At 40.6% G+C, this 23,359-nt stretch overlaps 1 protein-coding gene across 2 annotated transcripts in view; it reads right to left on the reverse strand.

Annotated features, from left to right (window-relative positions):
• Window positions 1–218: 218 nt before the first annotated feature.
• PLOD2 (procollagen-lysine,2-oxoglutarate 5-dioxygenase 2) overlaps window positions 219–23,359 on the reverse strand; it is a 97,572-nt gene continuing 74,431 nt past the window's right edge. The window contains exons 11-20 of one of the 2 annotated variants that reach the window (XM_084847223.1): window positions 19,949–20,053; window positions 18,371–18,496; window positions 17,595–17,736; window positions 16,392–16,454; window positions 12,965–13,078; window positions 12,438–12,503; window positions 9,888–9,992; window positions 7,318–7,464; window positions 6,178–6,303; window positions 219–5,418 (exon numbers count right to left, since the gene is read on the reverse strand). In XM_084847223.1, coding sequence (XP_084703349.1) covers window positions 5,263–5,418; window positions 6,178–6,303; window positions 7,318–7,464; window positions 9,888–9,992; window positions 12,438–12,503; window positions 12,965–13,078; window positions 16,392–16,454; window positions 17,595–17,736; window positions 18,371–18,496; window positions 19,949–20,053 — 1,150 coding nt within the window. In that variant the 3' untranslated portion in view covers window positions 219–5,262. The remainder of the gene's footprint in view (window positions 5,419–6,177; window positions 6,304–7,317; window positions 7,465–9,887; window positions 9,993–12,437; window positions 12,504–12,964; window positions 13,079–16,391; window positions 16,455–17,594; window positions 17,737–18,370; window positions 18,497–19,948; window positions 20,054–23,359) is intronic. The other variant, XM_084847224.1, reaches the window with a different exon arrangement.

A 23,359-nucleotide genomic window follows, 5' to 3' on the forward strand; every position in this document is an offset into this window, starting at 1 on the left:
ATGACCTTGAATTTGTTCAAAACAAACCAAGCAGAAATAGACAGGTAGCAAAAACAAACCTAACAAAATAGATGTGGTTCTTCAAGTATACTTCCGTACCTTTTCTGGGAGTTTGGTCATGTAATAGTTCCATTCATCTATTCCTGTGGAAACTATGAAACTTTTCTATTTGGTAAGAAAATAACTTCTTAGTCAGGATCTTGATTTTCTGCTGGTCAAGACCTCCAAATAGAATTTTTTTTTTTATTTTTTTTTTTTGCCCAACACTGTTCCTTTTAGATTTTAAATCAATATAGATGTGGGCAAATTTGCTAAAAACAATTTGCTGTAAGTTCAGAGACAAACCCAAGAATACTTTTTGGATGGCTGTTTATATGGTTCGGCCTGTTCCTAAAACTCAGGTAAACTAACACTATGTAAACTGAACCTCTGTATCTCTAAAACTCTGTGTGCACACACACACACACACATGCACTCAGAGAAATATATTTAAAATGTAAACATACACGAACAGAGAAATAAAATGTAAAGAAAAGGTACCAGACACAAAAATATACATACAACTAAAATAATCCCATGCTTAATCCCAGTCATCAATGTCTACCTAATGAATGTCTTACCTCATCTCTGAAAGTAGTACATACACATTTAAGCTTTGGTTGGCATCCCTAGAGAAAGTCTCAAAAATACAGTGGTCATTGTGTCTTACTTTACAGAAGGCAGCCCTCTATTTGAAGCACTGCCAGTCCTTTGTTTGAAAGTGTTCCCCATTTGAAGAGCTATCCAGTCCAAGTTTAAAGAGAGAGAACCCTACGAAAGGAGGGCCATCAGGGCCTTGAAATTGCCCATCAACAGACTGAACCGGCACATAGATCACCTTGCCACAGTCTCCCCCTCTATGGTAAGAAGCATTGTATTTCTATTTCAGTTATAGTAGTTATTTCTAAACTTGTGCCTAAAATTAGTACAGACATGTTATGCAGTTCTGTTTTCTTTGGCCTTTTGTGGGGTGACACATTTCCTGTTTTGGTGACTCATACATGGCCACCCTACTTGAAAATACGGGAGTCCTCTAAGATTCTTGCAAGATTCTTAGATTCTCTAAGATTTAACATGAGTTAAGGGTCTTTCTAAACCAGGGATAGGCAACCTGGTGCCCTCCAGATGTTTTGGACTACAACTCCCAAAGGCCCCAGCCAGCATGGCCTATCATCAGAGATTCTTGGGGTTGTAGTCCAAAAACATCTGGAGGGCACTAGGTTGCCTACCCCTGTTTGAGACCATTATTTTTGTGCAATACATGTAATTACTCTCCACTGGATCTGTGGAGGACTGGAAGCCAGTGAACAAGTCAGCTTAGCTCTGCTCATCCTTCCAGTTCTGCCTGCCCCCTCATTTCTTGCCTCCTACTTAACCAACAGTGTCTTCCTCTCCTCTGAGGGAATCCAGTGACTCAGGGCCAAAAAAGAGCCCAAATTACAAGGTTGTCTAATGTAATGTGGCATGAAATAATATTTCTCACTTTCCCTGGAAAGAGCTCAAAATAACCTGGGGAATGAAGGACTGCAGATAAAACGATCATACATACAGGACATGGAATTACATCATCTCTCTTTTTAAATTGAATCAAATTTATGGCATCTGTTTGGCATGAATTCAAGGCCAGGAAAGTGGCATATGTCAGGAGGCAAGTCCTCAGAATGCTTCATTGAAATTCTGGAAGCCGGGCAAGCCATCTGCCCTAGCACCTGAATAAGCAGAAGGCCAACACTGTTGCTTCCTATACCAAAGTCCTTTACGATGAAGTGATGTCATTCAGGCAAGTAGTTTGGCCTTTGAGACAAATCAGGGGATTTCTGTACTGCCACTTACTGTCCTTGACATAAAAATAACCAGTCTTCAATCCTGAACACATTTATCTGGGGTAAGCAGCATTGAACTCAATGGGATGAACATCTTGAGTAGACATGTATAAGACTGTGCTGTTATGGAAGATATTCCATGTAGGCCCTACCTGAAAGGGTGACAGAGACCACTGGGGAACCACATGTAGCCCACCTTGAGTTCCATGATGGAAGAAAGGTGGGATATAAATGAAATAAATAAATAACCATAGTCATGTAGAGAGCAATGCTATGGTCCTGGGCAAGTGTCCCCTGAGAACACAGGATTGTTGGGATTCCCCTTCCGAGGTCAGAGACAGCGCTCCAACCTTGAAAGGGGGAGTTGGAGATTTGAACACCACCACCCCGCCCCCTTGCAGCTGGCGTGGAAAAAACCACACTGGCGGCCTACCGAGGTCAAAAAGCGACCTTGGAGGATAAAAGGGGGTGTTCCGGTGGGCAGAGAGGGGAGGAGACCGGATAGGCCAGGATACAAGTTATTCTGAGCCTACTCCAGCCTCCTTCCCTCCCCCTCCAAAGCACCCTCGCTAGATGGGCTAAAAAGCCTGTCTAGCAAAATCTGCAGGGCAGGATCATCTCTGGTGTTCCTCCTGCCTTGCACTGGGTTATCAGATGCCTCTGAGTTCAGGGGCTTCCAATCACTGAGGGCGCAATCGATAGGACTGTGCCCCTAGTCAGCTTTGACAGCGTCAATCTGGTGAGTATGCAGTGATTTAATGAAGACTGTTTTTTTCACAACAACTCATCTAGGTGGGCCACACAGTGCTGTGCTACTCCAAGAGATCACAGTCTAATGCCAGTAATAACCTCATTAAACAAAGACAGCTTTCACGATATGGAATCTTGGAGGTTTCTGAGTTCCGTGATTTGCATAGGTGCAGCATAGATCTCAACAAAAGAGGCCAGTCATTCAGCAGTATTTACATTTAAAGGAAGCTGTCCAGAGTGTAAACCCACCATGCCAATGCTCTTTTGCAATCAGTAAGCTACAAAACGGAAAAAATAAGGAAATGACCAAGTTGAATTAAGTTGAAGTTCTAGTTATTGGCATTGTAGGCTAGGTCTGTTTTGGGAAGAGGGTAGAGATCCTGAGAATGACAGAGTTGCTTCCATTTGCACATTGGCAGAATTCCCCCCACTCATGCTCCTAAACACACACACACACGCGCGATAATGCCAGGGGACTCTATGGATCAGTCATAGAAAGGCTGATGGAAACAAAACCCATCAAAGTTCCATGCACACATAGGGGCTGTTCACATGACACAACAGCCTGCGGAGTGTGCGAGGCACGTATCACCACCATTTTGAATATGCAACCCCAAGGTCTGTTTTAGGATTATGTGAGGGTTGTTTAACTCTTGCATAACCCATGCTCACTGGGTTCACATGACACAACAACCCCCAAGAAGGGCTTGGATATGCAACCTGGCATTCGCGGGTTTGTGGATTAAATAACCTCCGAACAGCCATGGTGTTTTGTCCAAACCTGGTCACAGAATGATTTTAGGCACAAAAAGAAAGTTCTCCTGAAATGCTCTCTCAAAGGTCAAATAAATTCTTCACTCGGGAGACTACAAATAACTATTGCTTCTGACAAAGAGTAATTACACTCAAGACAACTCACTTTTAGAAATAATTATATCATTTCCTTCAGCACCTTGTGTGGTTCACCTGTTTGCCTTCTCTACCATGGAATACTGACATTCATTGAGCAGATATTGCATAAATGATAAGGGGGAAAAGGAGATTTACAACAGCTGTTAAGTATTGCCAAATATGTTTCTGCTTTAATACAGAAATTTATCAATAAACAGGATAGTGGTTTTTGCCTAACTGAACTGTAAGTATTCATCAATGTGATTCACATGTATGGGCTACCCTTCAACCATAAACTCAGGGAGAATATAGGCTGAAGTACTTTCCCCACTGTATAAGGATTCCTGCAGTCACTCTGATGCAGGATCCTGTCCTGTGATACTAGTTCACTTGTAGGAGTCCAGTGCACAAGGAATTCCATTACTGCCAACGAAGGCTGGCGGCTCCGATTCTGGTGGGGCTGTAAATCCATTCTGGGTTTTACTCAGAACCAGCCACAACTCTAAAGAAGCTATGCAAGGTGATGATCCCAATTGGGGGATGGGGTCAGCACCTTGGATGGCTCCTCTAGAGTTCTGGCTTGTTCTGGCTAAAACCCAGAATGGAATCATGGGCCCACCAAAATCAGAGCCACCAGCCTCCACTGATTACCACCAAGCTTCCAGCAAGCTAGCCTACCGCAGCTCTTCCACTCCGGTAGCCAAAATGTAAAACAAGCATCGCTATTGCAAGTTGCCTAAATATGGATAAAAAATGCAAAACATTTATTAATTTACTTAAAGCACTCCAAATGTGATTTTAATTTTTAAAAAACCTAATGCAATCTGCTCACAAAACAGAGACCAAATACTGTATATATTTTTTAAAAAGCAAACGAGCCAAGAGCCTCTCTTAATTTAAGAATTCTTTATTTTCCACAAGACTTAAAAATATGTGCATTTTAGCACCTCAGGTTTCATGGTTTTAGCATTTTTTCAAGTGTAACCTTTAAATTACAAACAGTAGGCACAGCAGGAATTATTTAAAACGGATTCCTTAAAAAACAAAGGCAAGTGAAAACCCTGCAATTTTTTTAAAAGAGCAACTTCAACTTTTTTGATCTCCTGATGCAAGATTCAAGTAGTGTTCAATAAGAGTAGAAAATTTGGTTTCCAAGACAACTTGGCATTGGAAAGTTTCCACACAGAGAGCCCGGGCTGCCAGCCCTGAGCTGGTGCAAAAAGTTATTTTCAGAGTAGTTCTGTCCAATTAAAAGACACCTGGTGAGCAGAAGAGATTTCCTATTGGAGCATTTCTTCTTTTAAAGCCATTTTATAGTACCCTAATAAACCATATATATTTTTTGCCAGTGTTTTGCATTTATCTATAATGTATTTCTTTCTTGGAAAAATGAGCATAGTTAACCAATATGATTTTCTTCAATCAAGATATGCACAAAATGCATCTTGAAGTTTATTCATAATGTTATGGATGAAAAACCCACATGAAAAGCTTTACAGATTGTCTGCATTGGGGCATTTCCCCTCTCTTTAAGACAGAAAGGGAGAGAAATTAAAGTATTTTTTAACTTTGCAACTCAAGGCTCAGATCAGATTATTGCAAGTGTTTGATTCCTCCCCCAGCCCAATATTTTAGCCCGAAGTAAAGCATAGTTGTCTAGAAGAAGCTTCTTTTGTCACCATCTTCTGGGAGAAGAACTATAAATAAGAGTTTGTCATGGATTGCCAAAAGTTGTCTTTAAGTGGCCAGGGAAATAAAATTAAGGGTCAATAAATGATACTGCAATGTATCTTGTTCCTTTCAAAATGGGAAGTCCCTCGTGTAAATGAGTAAGTCTTCCTGGGTGCATGAAACTCCATCCTTTCCTGGGCGATTCAATTGAGCAGTTGTATCTCAGAAATTTACATCCACCTCCCTATAAGAGAATCAGAAATGTAGTCTTAGTCTAAGTAATTCCACAGAAATCAATAGAAACTGGGAGTTCTCCAGACATTACAATTCCATTCTGAAACAAGTGTGTTAATTTGGAGCAGCAATATGCTCTGGTTGGATGATATTCCATCTTAACTTCCTATGATATCGGGGGTCCCATTCCAATTCAGATACAGGTCTTTCCCCTGATGTGCAATGCCATTTGTGAAAATGGCATGCCAGATATATTTCACTGAGCTTTGGGTAGTATCCAGCTGTGCACCAGCAGTAGTGCTAATAACACTGCACTACTGTAAACCAGTGCTTGTGCAATGTAACTAGTGATTGCTAAAGCAATGGGGAAAGTGGAGATTTGCCAACGAATTTATCTTAACAAGCACTAGTTACATTAAGCAAGCATTGGTTTATGCTAGTGCAATGTCATTAGCGCTAGCACTGGGGCACAATTGGATACTTCCCATTCTCTCCAAGTTCTTCTAGTCCAGGCAACAGCAACTGGAGGTTCCCTAGACCTAATCCAGCTTTTCCCATCTGGTGACCTCCCATCATCCCCCAGCCAGCACACAAGAAACTCTGTTCTAATGTTTTACCAGAACATAGGCCAGTACCAACTTTAAGGTCTGTGGTATCGACTTCTTAACTTGGGTCTCCGAAGTGTATCTGGGAGAAACATTTTTGTCGGAACTACAGCTGAGATGCTGAAAAAGCAATCTTAATTAAACTAGAGGCCCTCCAAACTTACTTGAAAATCTTCTCCGACTTTGTTGAGAGCTATGTTGATGGTAAACGTAGATGAGTCATGATGAGGTCTGAGGGAACGCTGTCTTTCAGTGGTGTATTTCACAACAAAATTCAGCAAGGCATGGCCCTGGAAAGAAATAATGGGATGGGTTTTTGTTTTGTTTTTTAAAAAGAGAGAGAACTGATCTCGGATCAACACATTAAGTATTCTCCTTAAGACACTGAATATATGTGGTTTAGCTTCAAGTATCTTAATTTTTGTAAACCGCCCAGAGAGCATTGGCTATGGGGCAGTATAGAAATGCAATCAATCAATCAATCAATCAATCAATCAAAGTATCTATGCCTTTCATGCACCATCTCTCCCACCTTGTGCAGTATCTACTTCATTTACAGCTCCCCTCTTACTTTGTCTTGCTTTTAAGATGCTGAGCCTGCAGGGAGAGAAAGATAGAAAGACTAACAACAGAGTATTAAAAAATATAAATATATAATAAATTAATATTTTTAATACTGTGTTAGTCTTTCTGTCTTTCTTATACCTTTTACCTGAAGACTGAGAGCATCCACAGCGGATCCAGAGCCTCCTGTTGTGCCGCTTTACACCAATCTCTCTCTCCACGCGTGCGCACGTGTGTGTGTGTGTGTGTGTATATATATGTATGTATGTGTATATGTATGTGTGTGTGTGTATATACACACACACACACACATAAACAATAGGTTGCATACTAGGAGCTTTATAAATAATAGAAGTGGATGGATGGATGGATGGATGGATGATGATACAAGTTACTCGTGCTTCAAAGTATGAGTAATCTGCATGGTGCAGAAGCAGAGGATTGGATAGCAATCTGAGAGCCATACACAGGCCTCCTTTTCTCTGCACACTGCCTGCATGTGTGTCCACACACTTATATTACCAGAGGGACTAGGCAAATGGGTATCTGTTCAGCTTGCCAGGACTACTTCCAACATCTGAACATTCTCAAAATCATTCTCATTCGTGAGGCCTGGATTCAAAGATCTTTCTCCTTAGAGTTCATAGAATCAAGCAACAGTATGAGTGATAGGTGCTTAACCCATGCTCAAGTGGATCGAACCCATAACCTTTTACATTTGAGTAACAGTTTTCACTTACCTTTGTATAGTAGCCAGCAAATACTTTTAGTGTAACAGGTGCTATGAATTCTCTAATAAAGTGTAGCCACACACTTTCCAGCCCAACTTGCTTCATGTGAATGTCATCAGTTGGAACATTTTCATATCCTCCAGAAATGCGGCTGTCCTAAGACAAGACATCACAGAGTTCATTCCATATGGAAATACCTTATATATTTTATTAGACCCGCTTCTTTGGGCAAAAGAAGATGCTTTCACATCACACAGAACACTTCATAAGGCACGCAGCATGTCTCAGTGTAAGTCGCAAGTTTCCATATTCCAGTACATTCCAACACAAAGATATTTCTTTACCTGTTGTTTGGCTTCGTTTTGAGGACCAAAATGCCAGACTTCTTATACCAAACTTACTGTGTAAGGAATTAAGGATACAAAGCATTCTTCCATTCACCGATTAACTTAGTAGAAACTAAATATATCAATATATGCTGCATAAAAATCTTTATGCTTGAACAAGTCAGATGACTGAAGAGATTTCATATGATTAATCATCTTCTTTTTAAGATGCTGGTGCTGATAATCTGACTTACAATTTAATAATTAAAATGACAACAAAGTCATTCATTGTTAGAAGAAAATACCATCTTTAATATTTTATTTCGCATTCCTTATTGTAGCAACACGTGAGAACCTGAATATAACTCCATATCAAGTTTACAAAGTCAAAATTTAATATGGATTTCAACCTAAACTAATTGTGTACTTTGATTTAAATCTATGATGAATGTTCTTGCAGATGGTTTTTGATAGTGCATTTGTATTCTGCAATATCGTTTTGACTGTATTGTCAGTTTCATTGTACAATTATTTCTGTCATGCTGTTCTCATTATTGGGTTGGAACCAGGATATGTCTTCTGTGGATGGAAGGGTTCTTTCCATCCAGGGAAGGCTTCTGATGCAGCAGAGCATTTCTTCTGGTGGAACAGAGACACACACCATCTTCACCAGTACCCCCTTTCCTCTGCAGTCCTCTACCCTGCCCCTCCCATCTGCTCTGGAGGGTTGGGGAGCCCCCTGGAACAGCATGGGAAGGGGAGCTGGGAGCTGCAGGGAGACTGAGGAATCAGCGAGGATTACTTCCCTCCCTGCTGGCAGGAGTGTCCTGAGCAAGAATCAGCTCAGGGTGTGCTCCTGTTAATGGGAGGAACGCTGGATCTAAGCCATTGGAGACATGAGTGGGGGCCTTCTCAGTGGTCATTCCTAGGCTCTGGAACTCCCTGCTGCAGGAAGCTAGGTTGGCCCTGTCAAGGTTCCCCTTATGACCTGGACCCCCCGATCAACCCCTTAAGGACCTCTTGCCTCCTTAACAGTCCTGCCTTCCTTCTTTTAAACTTCCCCTTCCCTAACGTAGGGTTCAGGCTGTAGACGTGGGGTGACTGACACAGGGTTTAACCACAACAGTGCAAAAGCAAACAAATTACAACTAAAGGTTGTAATACAATAGAGCTGAGTGATACAAAAGGTCTTAAAAGAAAATAAAAGTAGCAAAACACATGTTCCTTTACCCTAGCTGTACTTAGACTTTTCTAGACTGCTTCTTCCTACTCACTCTTCAGACTCGGCTCTCACTTCAGGCTCTGGGTGTCTCTGCTCTTGCTCTGGCTGCAGCCAGGTCTTCCTGACTCTTACCGTCTGTCTGTCTGTCTCTCTCCTTATAAACCCTCCTCCCTCAAGACCGAAAGTACTGCTTCAGACCTGAAGAAATGAAACTCAATTGGAAAAATGAAACTGACACTAATCTGGAGAAATGAAACTACTCCTCTCAGGGTTACCCTCTCCCATGAGAAAACTCCAGTCCTCTAAGCCTGACTTTTTCCCTTTGCCTCAAACCTTCACAGCCCCCTTTCTGTTGTCTGTCCACTGGCAGGCAAAGATGTTTTTATTCTGCCAGGTCTTTGGCACGTAAACTGGTCTGCTGCTGAAGGAGGTTTTAATTGGTTGGGTGCTGTTTCTTTCTTTTGGGTTTTTTTAAAATTTATTTGTTTTTATGTTATGTTTTAATTACAATTTTGCTCTTAATCTGTATTTCATTGTTGGCCAACTTGAGCATCATTTGTTGTTGTTGTTGCAAAAAGGCGGGATATAAATTAAATTAATAAATAAACAAACAATTGTACCATATTTGGTATTTTTTGTAAATAGATATCCAGAATCAAAACGTTAAACATAATAAATGTGGCCTGAACTCTTACCATCACTGATTAATATTATCCCCATCCAATTACTCAACTAAAAGTTTAATTTATTGATCTAGCAATTAAAGATTGCAGCCCAGTTAAAACACAGGTCATGATTCTGCCTCTCTCACCACAGAACTCAAGGGACCCCTTTATGTCCTCCTCTGGCCCTTGACTGTGTGCATGCGCACTGCATTATGCTGGCTAGTACTAGGAATGGGATTCCCAAGGGTACCAGTGGCATCCAGCAGCCCTGTTCTGCACGCACAGAAAGGTTGGATCATGCTCACCTTTTCTCAGGTATACATACTTTGTAATAGCTTAAAAAGACTTCCCCAAAATTATACTCACATGGTGCTTTCCACCAGACCATTGTCCAAAATGTTCCATCTCCTGCACCAGTTCATCACAGGCTGTTTCAGAAAATATGGGGAACCAAAACACATCTGGGCATGGCTGTAAGTGGGAAACATACACATATGTACCCTTGGGTTAGTGTTCTGTGCTTCATATGGTATTAGACAAGGGTGCCACAGAGCTTCTGTTTTACATCTCTGAATTTTGACAGAGCAGTACTGAAATAATTCTTGGTCCACAACTATATCAACCAGACTCACTCCTTTAATTTTTAAAAAAATGTGATTTGCTGTCTTTCAGCTTGTGGATTTAATAAAATAGTCATACTTTTGGTTATCCTGTATAATGATTTGGCCAGCTACATGACAGAAACTTATGTGAAATCACTAATTATCTGAAAGGAGAAACCGTTTCAGTGGCTGTTTGGGGTCAGTCAGTATAGAGATGTTTCCTCTCATATAGCCCACAAGTGCCCACATCAGAATGTCACAATTGCATTGATCTTACTAGTATTCTCATACTGGAGAAAAAGAGCATTTGCTTCTCCAGTTGTTTGGTTTGCCCTAGCAAAACTTGCACTATGATGTGAGCAGCTCAAGCAGCTGCCCAGGTCTCCAGTTATTCCAAGGATCTGGGCCGCTCCTCCCACGCTGTGCAACTCTGACATGAGCCTGGCTGGTGTTCATTATTGCACCCTGCCAAGTCTTCCCATATGCATATGGGGGAGAAAGAGCATGGACTAGCATGGCATGCAAAGTTAAGTCAGAAGAATGGGTTTTCGGAGTCTAAGCAAAGATGTTTTGGAACATACACACACTCATTAGTCCAGCTGCCAAAATTTGGATTTCTGGGGTGGGCTACAGAAACATGTACACACATGCACAAGGAGATTGAGAGAGAGAGAGAGAGAGTGCGCGCGCGAGAGAGAGAGAGCACGCAGAAATAACAAGCATTTTTCTACTCAAGAGTCAAACTCCCTTTGAACTTCGGCTTGACTCACAAATACGTTTAGCCCCTTTGTGAGTTTTCTTCCCCTAGAACTTACCTTCTCTGTTCTGCTCCATCATGGATTTCAAACACACACACACACACACACACACACACACACACACCCCTATCTCTGTTTGGCATGGATACTTGCAACCATCACCAGCCTGGGCTGGGTTAAAATGAGCCCAAATAGGCTCCAAGGCTGCTTTCAGGCAGGTAGCCCCTAGTGCTAATAATCATTGCTCTTCTCCTATAATCTACAAGCAGGATTGCAATTGGCTTTCCACACTATTGGCCACATCGTACTTTTCATGTATATCCATTCCTCTATGCTCCATGCACACCAGTGGATAGGTTATGGCTCCTGGGGGTGGGGAAGGCTCAATTCACCACAGTGGCCATTTTGGGGGAAAAAATACTGGGTGATCCTTTAAAAATATTTATTTAGCAAAAAGCACTTATTCATTTAATTACTACTCTTGAAGAGTAAAAAAACAAAACAAAAAACCAAAACAAAGTGTTCAATGTTTGTTTTGGATTCACAGTGTAGTCTGGAAGGGTTTAATTACAAAAAACCCCACATCGCTAGAATGTGTTTATTCCATATTTCCCCCCATAATTGTTAAAATTAGCATTAGCTAATTGAATTAATTAATTAATTAATTGAATCACCATTGAAGCAGTATTTTTGCTAACCTTTTAATATATATTTTTTTAAAAAACTAAAGCTGAAAAAACATTTTAGCGCCAATCAAAATATAAATGTAAAGAATTAAGAGTGATAAAAAGGCACCTGCTGCCAAGGTAATGGTGAATGAGCTGTGCTAGGTTCAACTGCCTAAGACGTCACTGCCCACATCAAAACCGCAGCTCTTAAAAAAAAAAAGATGGAAGAGTAGCACTATAGGCATCTACACTTGCGCAGGTTACGCTACTCTTCCATCTTCCTCAAAAAAGTCAGATGGAGAGAGCAATCCTCCATCTTGGGGGCCATAGGATAGTTCGGATTCCTGGATCTGAGGTTGGAATCAGAAATCCAAACTCCCTGCTCCTTCCCTCTTCCCCTTGCAGCTGGAGCAGGGAGACCTTGGAGAGTAGGGAAAGGAGGCATGCCAGTGGGTGTGGGGGGACTGGGGAGGCTAGCTTACAACATATCCCCAGGCCGCCCCAGCCTCCTTCCCTCTCACTCTGATGCGCCCCAGCTGGACAGTTGAAAAGCCTGTCTATCCAAAATGTGGAGCGGGAAGAGTGTGGAGGCGAAGATCGCCTCCGCTGCTCCTCCCGCTCTGCATTGGATGGCCGTAAGCCTACGGGTTTGGAGGCTTACAGCCACCCCGATAGGATTACGCCTACAGGATTGGTCTGTGAAATGACAGAAAAACCACAGGGATAATACAGGAGGACAATGATTAGAGGACTATCATGTGGATGCTCTGCAAAAAGTGAGTAAACAAAGCATGGCAATTCCATACGAAACACCTAGTCTGGCAGCTGCACTAATCTCACTTTGAAAATCACATTGTAAGACCTTTGTTAAGGAAAACTTCTACCTACTTGTTCCACTATATTTTCAGTGAAGATTTTTGAATAGTTGGGGTTTATGTAGATTTCCTTCCAGTCCTAGGAAGAATAATTTGAAGAAAAATTTGCTTGTTAGATTTTAAAAATGCACAGAATTGCTTAGGGTGCTTCCAGATGGAAGACTCCGAGCATTACCAATCAAAAGGCATTATACAGCTATTCTGTCTTTTCCACCTTAACAGATTTTTTTCTGGTGAGAAAAGAGACAGAAGCAGGTTTACAAACAGAAGATGATGTCATTTGGATACCACTGTAAATGTTGTGGATAAGACAGGGTGTTTGCACATTAAAAGCCTCATCTGGAAGCACCATTAGAGCACATAAATTTTCTTCAAACTGAACAAGGAAACTATGACAAAGAAATTAAGCTGAAAAATTAAACTGTGGAAGCTCAGCACTAAAGAACACCCTTTTGTGATGTATTTTCTAAAAAAGGTGCATTTTTTAAAAAGCATCAGATAAAAACCCTGAAAATAATTTTAGTGTACTTTGATACATACCACAGGATTTTCAAAGATCTGCCAGAGGTCATTGCTGTAGTGAGAAGTATTGTAGTTCGCAGTTGACAAAAGTCTTCCAAATTCATGTCTGTTAGTGATGTACATAAAGACACCCTACCACCAGACAGAAACATTCTTATGTTAGTGATTGCACTTAGCATTTGGAAATGCTGAAGAAACTATGGGTTGGATCCAGATTTAGTTATACTTTGAGTAGGCCCACTGAAATCAGTGGAGCTTAAGTTAGTCATGATGTGATATAGTTCCCATTGAAATCAATGGAGGTTAAGGTCAACTAACTTAGTCCAGATCCATCATCCAACCCTCTATTATGCAGTCCTCTGGTCATTCAAGACTCATTATCCAATTTCACTATCAGCCGATTCCCGAACCAACACAACTCTATACAAAATGCATTTGTATTTGTATATGAAATTCTAGCTATAAAAGGTTCTTTTGTTGGATTTAGGAAAGCTAAGCAGGGATTCTGATGGATGCAAAGTCTATTGCATTCTCTTCCATGTAAAGCCTATGCTTGCAATGGAAGACTTTCATTGTGCATATGGAGCAGGCTCCCCTAACCTGGTGCTGTCCAAATGTTTTGGACCACACCTCCTGGGATTCCTGACTATTGCTCATGCTGGCTGGGACTGATGGGGGTCGGAGTTCAAAACATCTGGACAGGCCCAGGTTGGGGAAGGCTGACATGAAACATTCCCAATTCATGGATGTAAAGGAAGGAGAAGTTCCATACATGACCTCCGCATTTCTATCAGAGACCCACACACAGAACTCTGGATTATGCCCTTAACACCTGTAAATTGATGTAACAGATGATCAACTATCATCAGGACTCATTCATAGGTGAAACACTGGTATTTTGTTTTCCTGTACACTTTAATGTAGTTGTCCGAACAGCTAAATATCTAACAAATACAAATTTGGTGATTTCAGATAAAGAATACTAGAAGAAAAGAAAGTCAGGGTCAGAATACTATGGACCATTTCAGTCCATTTCCTATGAATTCCTTTGATGAACTGACCTGTAATGAAAATATTCATCCCAAAATTGTTAATGTTATGAATAAGTTGAAAAACACAAACGTCTGTATAATGCTTAAATAAGGATGAAAACCAAAATTAACATATAACCACATTAGAACTACATGACTTCAAATTAGTAAATAAATTTGGAAAGATTATTTCCTTTTTCTAGACCAACTTGTTCTAAAATCACTTCTCAATTTTCAATCAAAGGTACGTCTGTGCTTGTCCTGGCCCAAACCTATGACTTCCCATGCCATCTTGAATAAGGGTGCTTCAGGACATTTGCTTTTTCTGACAAATGTGGTGGTTTTCTGGATGACTCATACACTGATACACCAAGCATGCTGGCCACCTGCAAGCCAGATGTCAGCCATGCTAATCCTCATGCTGATGACCTCTAGTCCAAAGATACTAGTAGGATCAGCATAAGGCAGCAGCCATTGAACAAAAGTAGTGATAGTAACTTCAAACCCTACATGATAATAGCTATGTCTTTTACAAGGTACTTTCTGTTTTGCTTTTGGGTTTGTAGCTATGTCACTACGGAAGCGGATGTCTGCAAATGTCCCAGGTGCTTAGCTTATAGAATGAAAAATGCTATCTCAGAATACATTGCACAATCACTGCAGGCAGATATGCCAACTTAAGTATTTAAGGGTTGGGTGTAAGTCTTATTTTTGGTCTACAAAGAAGTTGAAGCACTATCTTACTAATAAATACATTAAACATGTGCTCAGTCCATTGCTCTTATTAAAATACAGAAAGCTGCATTAAAAAGCATTGTCAAAAATAGCTAAATAATGCTTATGTACCACTTCTCTATGCAACAAAAATACACCACACCACTGTCCAGTTTTATGCTCCATTACTTCCAATGGAGTTGCATCAGCATAGAACTGGAAAAAGGCAGTGGTAAACATGCTTCTAAAAATAGGTGTATTTAAAATTTTGTCATTTCTTTAGAGACATAATTTCTCATGTCAAATGAAGGAAACCCACAGTATGTTCTCTCTTTCTGTAGTATGACAGAGCTTCAGTTTTCATCAAAATGAGATAGTGAAAAATGTGTGTTAGGGGAACAGCAAGCAACCTTTATTAAGCAAATTCTAGATTCTAAGGCTGGAACAAACAACAGAGATTGGGTAACTTGGCCTCAACACCACAACCCATTGAACTGCATCCAGTTATACCTGCACAAAACCCATTAAATTGTATTTAACTAAATGATTTTTTTTTCTGATGGATGTTTGGTTCTTGACTTGAAGACTAGGAAAGAGAGCTCATTCATTTTGGCAGTATATTCCAATGCTTTTACTACTCTTCCATTTAAATAATTATGTCTGTTTTGAAATTTAGCTTCATGCTACTAGCTGTAGCTTCCTCAATGGGCCATCAATGACAACCACCTCTCCTGTAATGAGTAGCTTCATTAATTTATTAACAGGGCTACATATTTTGCATTTTAAATAGCAAATAAAAGTTATCTAAATAGACATAGGAGGATTAAAATCCTCAGCATCCATTAGTCTCAATGGAAATTACACAGACATTCCAATGAAAATTGGAATGTCAGCATCTGTTATCACTTGGTGTCTCAAAATGCATGATTCTCGGGATGCGGTCTGTTTTTGTTTAACCTCTAGGGACCACGGAGCTGTATCACAAGAACACCTTATATCAGAAGGATGAGGAAAGCCAACATTTGGCGATTATACCACATCAAATGTAATTGTTAGAAAAGGGCCTCATATATACAAATGACATAAGGTTCATATTTTGTTTCATTTTTGTGCAGCTGTATACACGCTTCAGTATGCTAACACACTTGCCTATGCTTTCCAAAATTGTGGGGAATTTGCCATGGTTGGATCAAAATTTGCTATTCGGCATGCAGAAGGCATCTTCTAAATGCAGAAGGGCTGTTTCACATATTACACCAGAAGCTGTTGGACTACAACTCCCACCATCCCTGACCATTGGTCATGTTGGCTGAGGATGATAGGAGTTGTAGGGAAAGTAGGACATCTGGGGAAAAGTAAAAGTATGTCCTTCCACTTGTGTAAGAGGTTTTGCAAGACACTGGGAAACCTGAAGTGTGAGAACCGCCTATAGAACCTAGGTAATATATCACTGCATGAACCCTTGCACAATCTCTTTCACAAGCATTTGCAGAGCAGCACTAACAGCTGTTTGCCATGAACTCATGGTTCTTTTCATTATGTTTCTGCATGTCCACCAAAAAGCAGATTGATTTTGTAAAAGCTCAAGATAAAAAGGTTGTATCTAGTTATTACTACGAGGAAGGAAAACCAGGGAAGAGTTTCCCCTAGGAGAGAAATACTGCATTGTAATAAATAAATAAAAAGAGAGAGTGCAAAACCTTTGGGGGTCTGAGCATATGGAATGTTTCCGCAGAAGGGGAGTCTTTTTCCCTTTGCAAGGTCTAAAATGAAGGAGGAGAAGCACCACATCAGTTGACTCACATCATTGCTCTCTTTTGCATGGTTAGAGCTGTATTAGGTTTCCACTGCCATGTTAGATAAACAACATCCTTTAGTCAAAAGCTGGTATTCCAGAGGAACCTTTGCAAACAGCATGCAGCTCCAAGCAAAGCTTATCATGTACAGGTTAAAAACGCAATCTATCAGCCCCTTATCTACTGCGATAAAAACAAGAACAACACACAAACAAGCTCGTACCAGGCTGCTTCACAGCATGAGAATAAGAAAAGGTTTGGTTTTTTTTCCTGATGAGCCACCAAGTCAGATTAGTTGAACATGAACACATGGTAAGCACAGATTGCAATAACTGATGCCGGGAAAGTTGAGAACAACAGAATGTTGATTGGGCTATTCTGCAGAATGAGTATGAACAAAAGAAAATCATGCCTTGTTAAAGGAGGGAATAAACTTTAATACTTGCCAACTTTTCTCGTTCAATTCAGCAAAATTATTTTTCAATGCTACATTGCCTGGAAATAGCTGTCATTTGTTTCTGTTCTGGAACTAATGTAAATATCAGTACAAATACAGATTTACATTTGTATTGCAATGATATTCATATAACGTTCTCATAACGCTAACATCCATTAAATGCTATTAACGACAAGGAGCATTGCTCCTGTTTAGCAAAATTTAATCTGCCTTGAAATAATAGAATCAATCATTCATGCCCTTGAAAAAGACAATTCTAAAATGCAACAATGTGACATCAGTGCTATTGTGTCTTTCATCTAATACAGTGTTTGCAATTTCATTAACCCAAGACTAAAATTTAGAAAAATAAAAACAAAATCAGTGCTAAGCTATAATTGCCATATGAAATAGAAATTGATAAATTAAAATTATAAAAAAGTAATTTTGCACTCAGAACTAGAACTAGGCAGCATATAATATTATGAATTTAAGTATACTTCAGTAAAAGAGCTGTATTGTGAATTAAACTGCTGCCATTGTTAATATGGTAAGAAGTCGCAAAAAAAATCGACTCCCCAAAATTGGCTAGTACGTTTCATTTGAAAGGAAGAGTAACAACCAAAGAGTAGCAAGACATTTTCAAAGCAGCTGCATCACATGCATCTTACCATTTCCCTGGCATTTCTGCAGAGGGCCATATCCGAATCCAATCTATCACGTGCAAAATAGTTTCTCTCTTTCAACTCAGATCTGAGAGTCTGTCCTTTGATCAAGTATATATTAGCCACATAAGGGACATTCCATACACCTCTGTGAAACGAATGGTAAAAGGTGTTACAAGAAATATTCACAACTGGCCAAGAGATGAACGACGCTTTTCGCCAGAGCCACCCATGCAATCCCTTTCGTTCTTCATGTGAGTGAAGAAACAAACTAGGAAGTCTGCCATTAACTATAGTATCTCATTTCATCTGAACTAGAAAACTATGGTCAACACCTTCCAAACAAGACAGAATACTAAACTGGCTTCAAATGGGCTTCCATGAAATTTTGTAATTGCTACATAAATTATTTATTACTAGTTTTACTTTTGTTATTGGGATGAGCAGGGAGAAGGGTTTGAGTTCCACAGGATATTACACTATGTTACAGGCATTCCTCAACCAAAAAAAGATTGGAAACCACTAATATAGAACTGACCAATTCTTAAAAGGTCTTTCACATCTGAAAACCTTCACTGAGGAAAAACACAACACATGTCTACCAGCTCATCATATGTTTAATAAGTTAGTTCTGTAAAGAATAAAACAATCCCTCCCCTAAACCCCCACAACTCTAATGTCTGAAGCCTTTAGTATTTATATTTGTTAGCCAAAGAAGAATTACGTTGCTGGCTGATATATATATGCACATGGAATTACTAAGCAACCTAAGGTTAACTCACACTCTGTTTCCTTGGACAATATCCACATAGTCTTCAGATCGAGCATAATATCCATCGGGACTTAGTGCACCCCAAAAGTTGGACCAAAGCTTCCCATGACGCATTACGAGAGGAGCAATCATCTTTCTGTAAAAATAAAAAAAGGTTAAGTTGGAGGTTAACAAGTGCTAATGCTTTGAATTTTTTTATAGGAGGCAACTATAAAAGACAATAGGAGCAGCTCTATAATTGAGGAACTGCAGGGAAACTGGTTAAAAAATGGAACAGCAGGATACTGATGCCACAGACCTCTTTAGAGTCCAACCAGTGCTTCTTGTGGCTTCCTTATGAGATGCCTAGATAAAGTGGGCATTTCTAAATTTGGCCCAGGCATGTACAGGCTAGTCCATTTTTCAGGACTCACTGATGAATATTTATAACCATCACTTTAACCCAGCAATGACATATAAGGCATATTTGTAATGCAGCAGTTGCAGGAGCTAAGCATATGTGAGCTGAGTCAGGGAGGGAGAGGGAGAAGATTTGACTCTCTGCCCGTGGCAGCTGGTTCGAATTAAGCCCAGCTGGACTGGATAAGGGCAGGGGCAGGAAAGCAGAGGTGTTTGATGAACAGGAGGGGCAGCTTCAGGTACCAAAGAACATTGAGGAAGTGAGAGAAGAGGAAGAGGGCTTACAAAATGGAGGGTTGTATCCAACATTACTCCCACTTAAGAGTAACCCTGTTGACATGAATGGGACTTTAGCTAGACTAACACTGGATCCAGCCCACTGGATGTCACCCAATGAAATATTGTGAAGGAAAAGGTGTAGCAAAGCACCAGAGAAGAAAAAAGGCTCTTGGAACGGTAAAGACACTTTGAACTCCCAGCATTTCTTAACATGCATCAGATTGCAACCATAGTCAGTTTGCAGGAAGGAGGGATAGACAGTCCTCGACTCCCACTATGATGAGCTGAGGCTCTGAGGTCAAAGAAGAGAGACAGAGGTTTGCGCCAAGCCTTGTCCTCTGACATAAGCGGGGGCTGAGAACTCTTTCAGGGGCTGAGATCTTGTGACAAGCCTTACAACTTGCTTTGCATATTCAAGATCTTAGACACTGCCTTTTCCATTTCCATAGCTGGGAAAAATCTTGGAGCGCTGCTGTCAATCAGGGCAGAAAAGTACTTGGCTAGATGAATTAATGGTGTGACTGATAAGGCAGCTCTTTATATCCTTCAGTGATGGATTCTTTTACTTACGGACATATTGTCTTCAAACGCAAAAAAATATTCTAACCTGTAAGCAAACATTCTGAAGGAGCTGCCTTTCTGCTGCGGTGCACAAAAAACATGCTCGTAGCATGTCCATACTAGCAACCTCAATGACAGAACACAACACACATTAACAGGAGCACCCAAAGTCGTGATGACAAGCAAGCTTTCACATAAAGAAATGTGTAAATATTCTTCTCTGTAAGAAACATTGTCCTTTCTTCAATGATAAAAAGCTATTTTAAGGAATTACTCTGTGAACCTGTGCAAGCCACTGAAAGAACTGGAATGAGTAAGTTTACACCCTCCTTCCCCACCTTAAGCATACCTATTTTGTTCTATGAGGAGTTTTAAAGTCTTTGGGTTCATTAAAACAACATCTGCATCTATGCTGAAATAATAGTCACATTCTTTATTCTGCCGACAGACATCCCTTGAAAAAGAAAGACAGACAAGCCATTAGCCTTGTAAACATGTCTAGTTCCAAATAGCTTGCAATAGCTGTAAACAGACAGTTGTAGTGGAATACAGAATGGACAAATTTAAGAAGTTTCTTTCATTAGACACTTACTTTGGCAACTGAACTATTAGAGAAAACAAATTAAAATACCAAGCATATAAGTTAGTTCATTAAACAGGCATCCAAGAGTATTGTTTCTATAGCTAAACAATATGTCCTGGGTTTTGTTGGCTTTGTCTTTTTAGTGTTTTATTTTTATAGCTTTATTTAGTAGTTGTAGGGGGGTTTTTTAAACTGCTTTGAGAGATTTTGGAAAAGCGATATAATTTACTTTAAATAAAAATAAATAAATCGTCCCTCATAGGTTGCAGATTTTTCTTGCAGGATATATTGTTATGGAACACACCAGCCCTGTTTTCTCCTATAAGATAAGAGTCTCATTACAGCTTTTTGCATTGGTACAGCCCTGGGGGAAACCCTGGCATCCAGCTCCTCCACTATCGCATGGGGGTTACCTTACTCCAGGCAAAAATCCAGAGCTATTTGCCTTGCCCCCCCTTTCATTTCTAGGGGCGAGATGAAAAGGTTTTTCAACCTTTGAAAAAGCTGTTTGAGAAAGCTCCCATGGAGAGTCCATGGAAGCTGCCAGGGCTACATCGGTCCCAAACTGGAAGCTAAATAAAAGTAAAAAGAATAATGTTTTATACATTTATTTATTTATTTATTTATTTATTTATTTATTTCTATACTGCCCAATAGCCGAAGCTCTCTGGGCAGTTCACAAAACTTGAAACCACAAGGCACAGCATAAAACAATATAAAATATGAAAGATTAAAACTACATTATAAAAGTACAACCAGAATAAAACCTAGCAGCAATGCAGAGATTTAAAATACAGTTTTAAAAGAGGACAGCTAAAAGACCAGAATGCTAAAATGGCTGGGAAAATAAAAAGGTCTTCACCTGGTGCCAAAAGGAGTACAAAGCAGGCACCAGACGAACCTCTCTGGGGAGCTCATTCCACAGCCGGGGTGCCACAGCAGAAAAGGCCCTCTTCCTGGTAGCCACCTGCCTCACTTCCTTTGGCAGGGGCTCCCGGAGAAGGACCTCTGAAGAAGATCTTAGGATCCAGGCAGGTACATATAGGAGGAGGTGATCCTCATATATTACTCTAGTAGAGTAATACATTTCTAGGTGCAAGCAGAGATACATTTCTAGGTGCAACTGGAAAGTTCACCTCCCCCAATATGTGGGGGGGGGGGATGGGGATGGGGATGGCGACAATTCCAGGAATTGATCATGCAAGCTGAACCATATTTATCATTTCAGTATCACTATGAATATCTGTCGCATTTTCTGTTCTATCACAATCTACCACATACTGCTTAATTTTTTACTTCCGATGAGACAGAAACCAGGTGTATACTATTGGCCCAACACATGTTGCAAGTCATAGACTGGGTGAAGCATTCCTCACTGTTCTGTAGAAAGGTTATTTGAGAGTAAAGGGTGGTGTGGTTTCTCATGGAGCTGGTAATGGACCAAGTTGTAGCTCAGGGGTGAAGTACAACTTCAGGTGGTCTGTTCCCAAAGACTTGTGAATCCAGTTGGCTTCCACAACTCTCTGGGGACATTATCCTGTTGACACTCATAGTAATCCTGCAATTAACCTGATCAACATTTGGAATGGGTAAATGACTTAGGTGATTGACATGACAGGGTTGCTTCTAGATGCTTCAACATGAGACATATTGGTTTATAGGAGTGGTTGGTGTGTCTGGAAGTAATGGGAAAGACGTGGCAGGAAACTCACAGAATTTGACTCAACATGTTATAGAATCCACTTGAATTGAAAGCGCTACATCATGAAACAGATCCTAAACCTCTGATTCCAGCATACCTTATATTGTTCCTATGTGCTTTTAAATGTATATGACTATACATTAAGTTTCTTTTCATACACAGATTTGAGAACGCTGTTGTAAATTTTAAGATTTACAAACATGCGTCTCCTCTTTCAGATCCCCATTGGGTGATGCTGCCTTCAAAGGTGAGATGGCTAGGGATGCACGAACATCCTGCAGATGGCATCAAAAGGGGTCAATCCCTTGCTGGTGTTCCAACTGAATGCTCACAAAACCTTGAGGGGCTTTGTGAGCATTCGATGCAAATGCTGGTAAAGGCTTAAAGGTGCTCACAAAGATGGCCATCTCCACCATTTTCCCTTCCCCAAGACCAAGGAACTTGGGCCGTGGCCTTGGGGGCCAATGACTTAGGTGACTGAATCTTGGCAGATCATCTTTTTTCACTGGGGGCAGAATCCAAATGGGACATTTATGACCCCACCGTTTCTCTTATGCCCCACCAATTTCCATCCGCAAACAGTGTACACCACTTGCGCAACCAAGATTTAGTGCTTCCGGCGGCAACTAAAAACAAGCAAAAATGCTCGTTTCTGGAACGGAGCAGGTTGGTGGAGCTCACACAAGGAAGCGCCACTGAACCGTCCCAATTGAGAAACGAACATTTCCGCCCATTTGGGGGCTTCCCTGGGAAGTGCTAAATCTCTGTTTCACAAGCGATGAGTCCCACTTGCGCAACAGAATCAGTGGGACTCACTGCTTGAGCAACAGAATCTGTGGGGTCCAGAGTATAGGTGGGGGCAAAAGCGCCCCAGTGGATTCTGCCCTGGGACTATAAGTCCCAGAATACACAGTGGAAAACTGATGCTACATGGGACATTCCCACCAAGGAGAAAGATCTACCATCATTGTGCATAGCATCTATTTTCCACTGGGAATTCTGGGACACAATTCCAGTCCCCATCAATGCTGCCACTACAGCCCGTTTCTCATGTCCCAAAGACAAGCTTCTGGGCTTTGGGCAGGAAGGGGTGTTGGCGACTCATAGGATCAAGATGTGCACAGCCCTGTGAATACTTGCCAGCAGGATCAATTCTGCTCACAAGTGCTTAAGTAGGGATGCTTAATTTGTGATTTCCTGTGCTCAAATACTCTTGACACCCTTGGAGGTTGGTAGTGACTGGAGACACTGCCTTTTTGGTGGTGGGGGACCAGTTATACATGGAGACACACAGCTTGTGCCTACTTTACTTGCTTTTTGATGCCAAATCAAGGCAGTTTTATGATCCGGGACTTTTAATGGATGATTTATTTCATTCCTACCGTTTCTCTACTTTTATTGCTGCTCTTCCTGCTATTTTTATTGGTTTTTATTGTTTATGTAATTATGTTTTATTGTTAATGCTAGATATTGAT

This window comes from Heloderma suspectum, chromosome 3 (assembly GCF_057233095.1).
Source record: "Heloderma suspectum isolate Gila_16-S chromosome 3, 16-S_ref, whole genome shotgun sequence".
NCBI classification, from domain to species: domain Eukaryota; kingdom Metazoa; phylum Chordata; class Lepidosauria; order Squamata; family Helodermatidae; genus Heloderma; species Heloderma suspectum.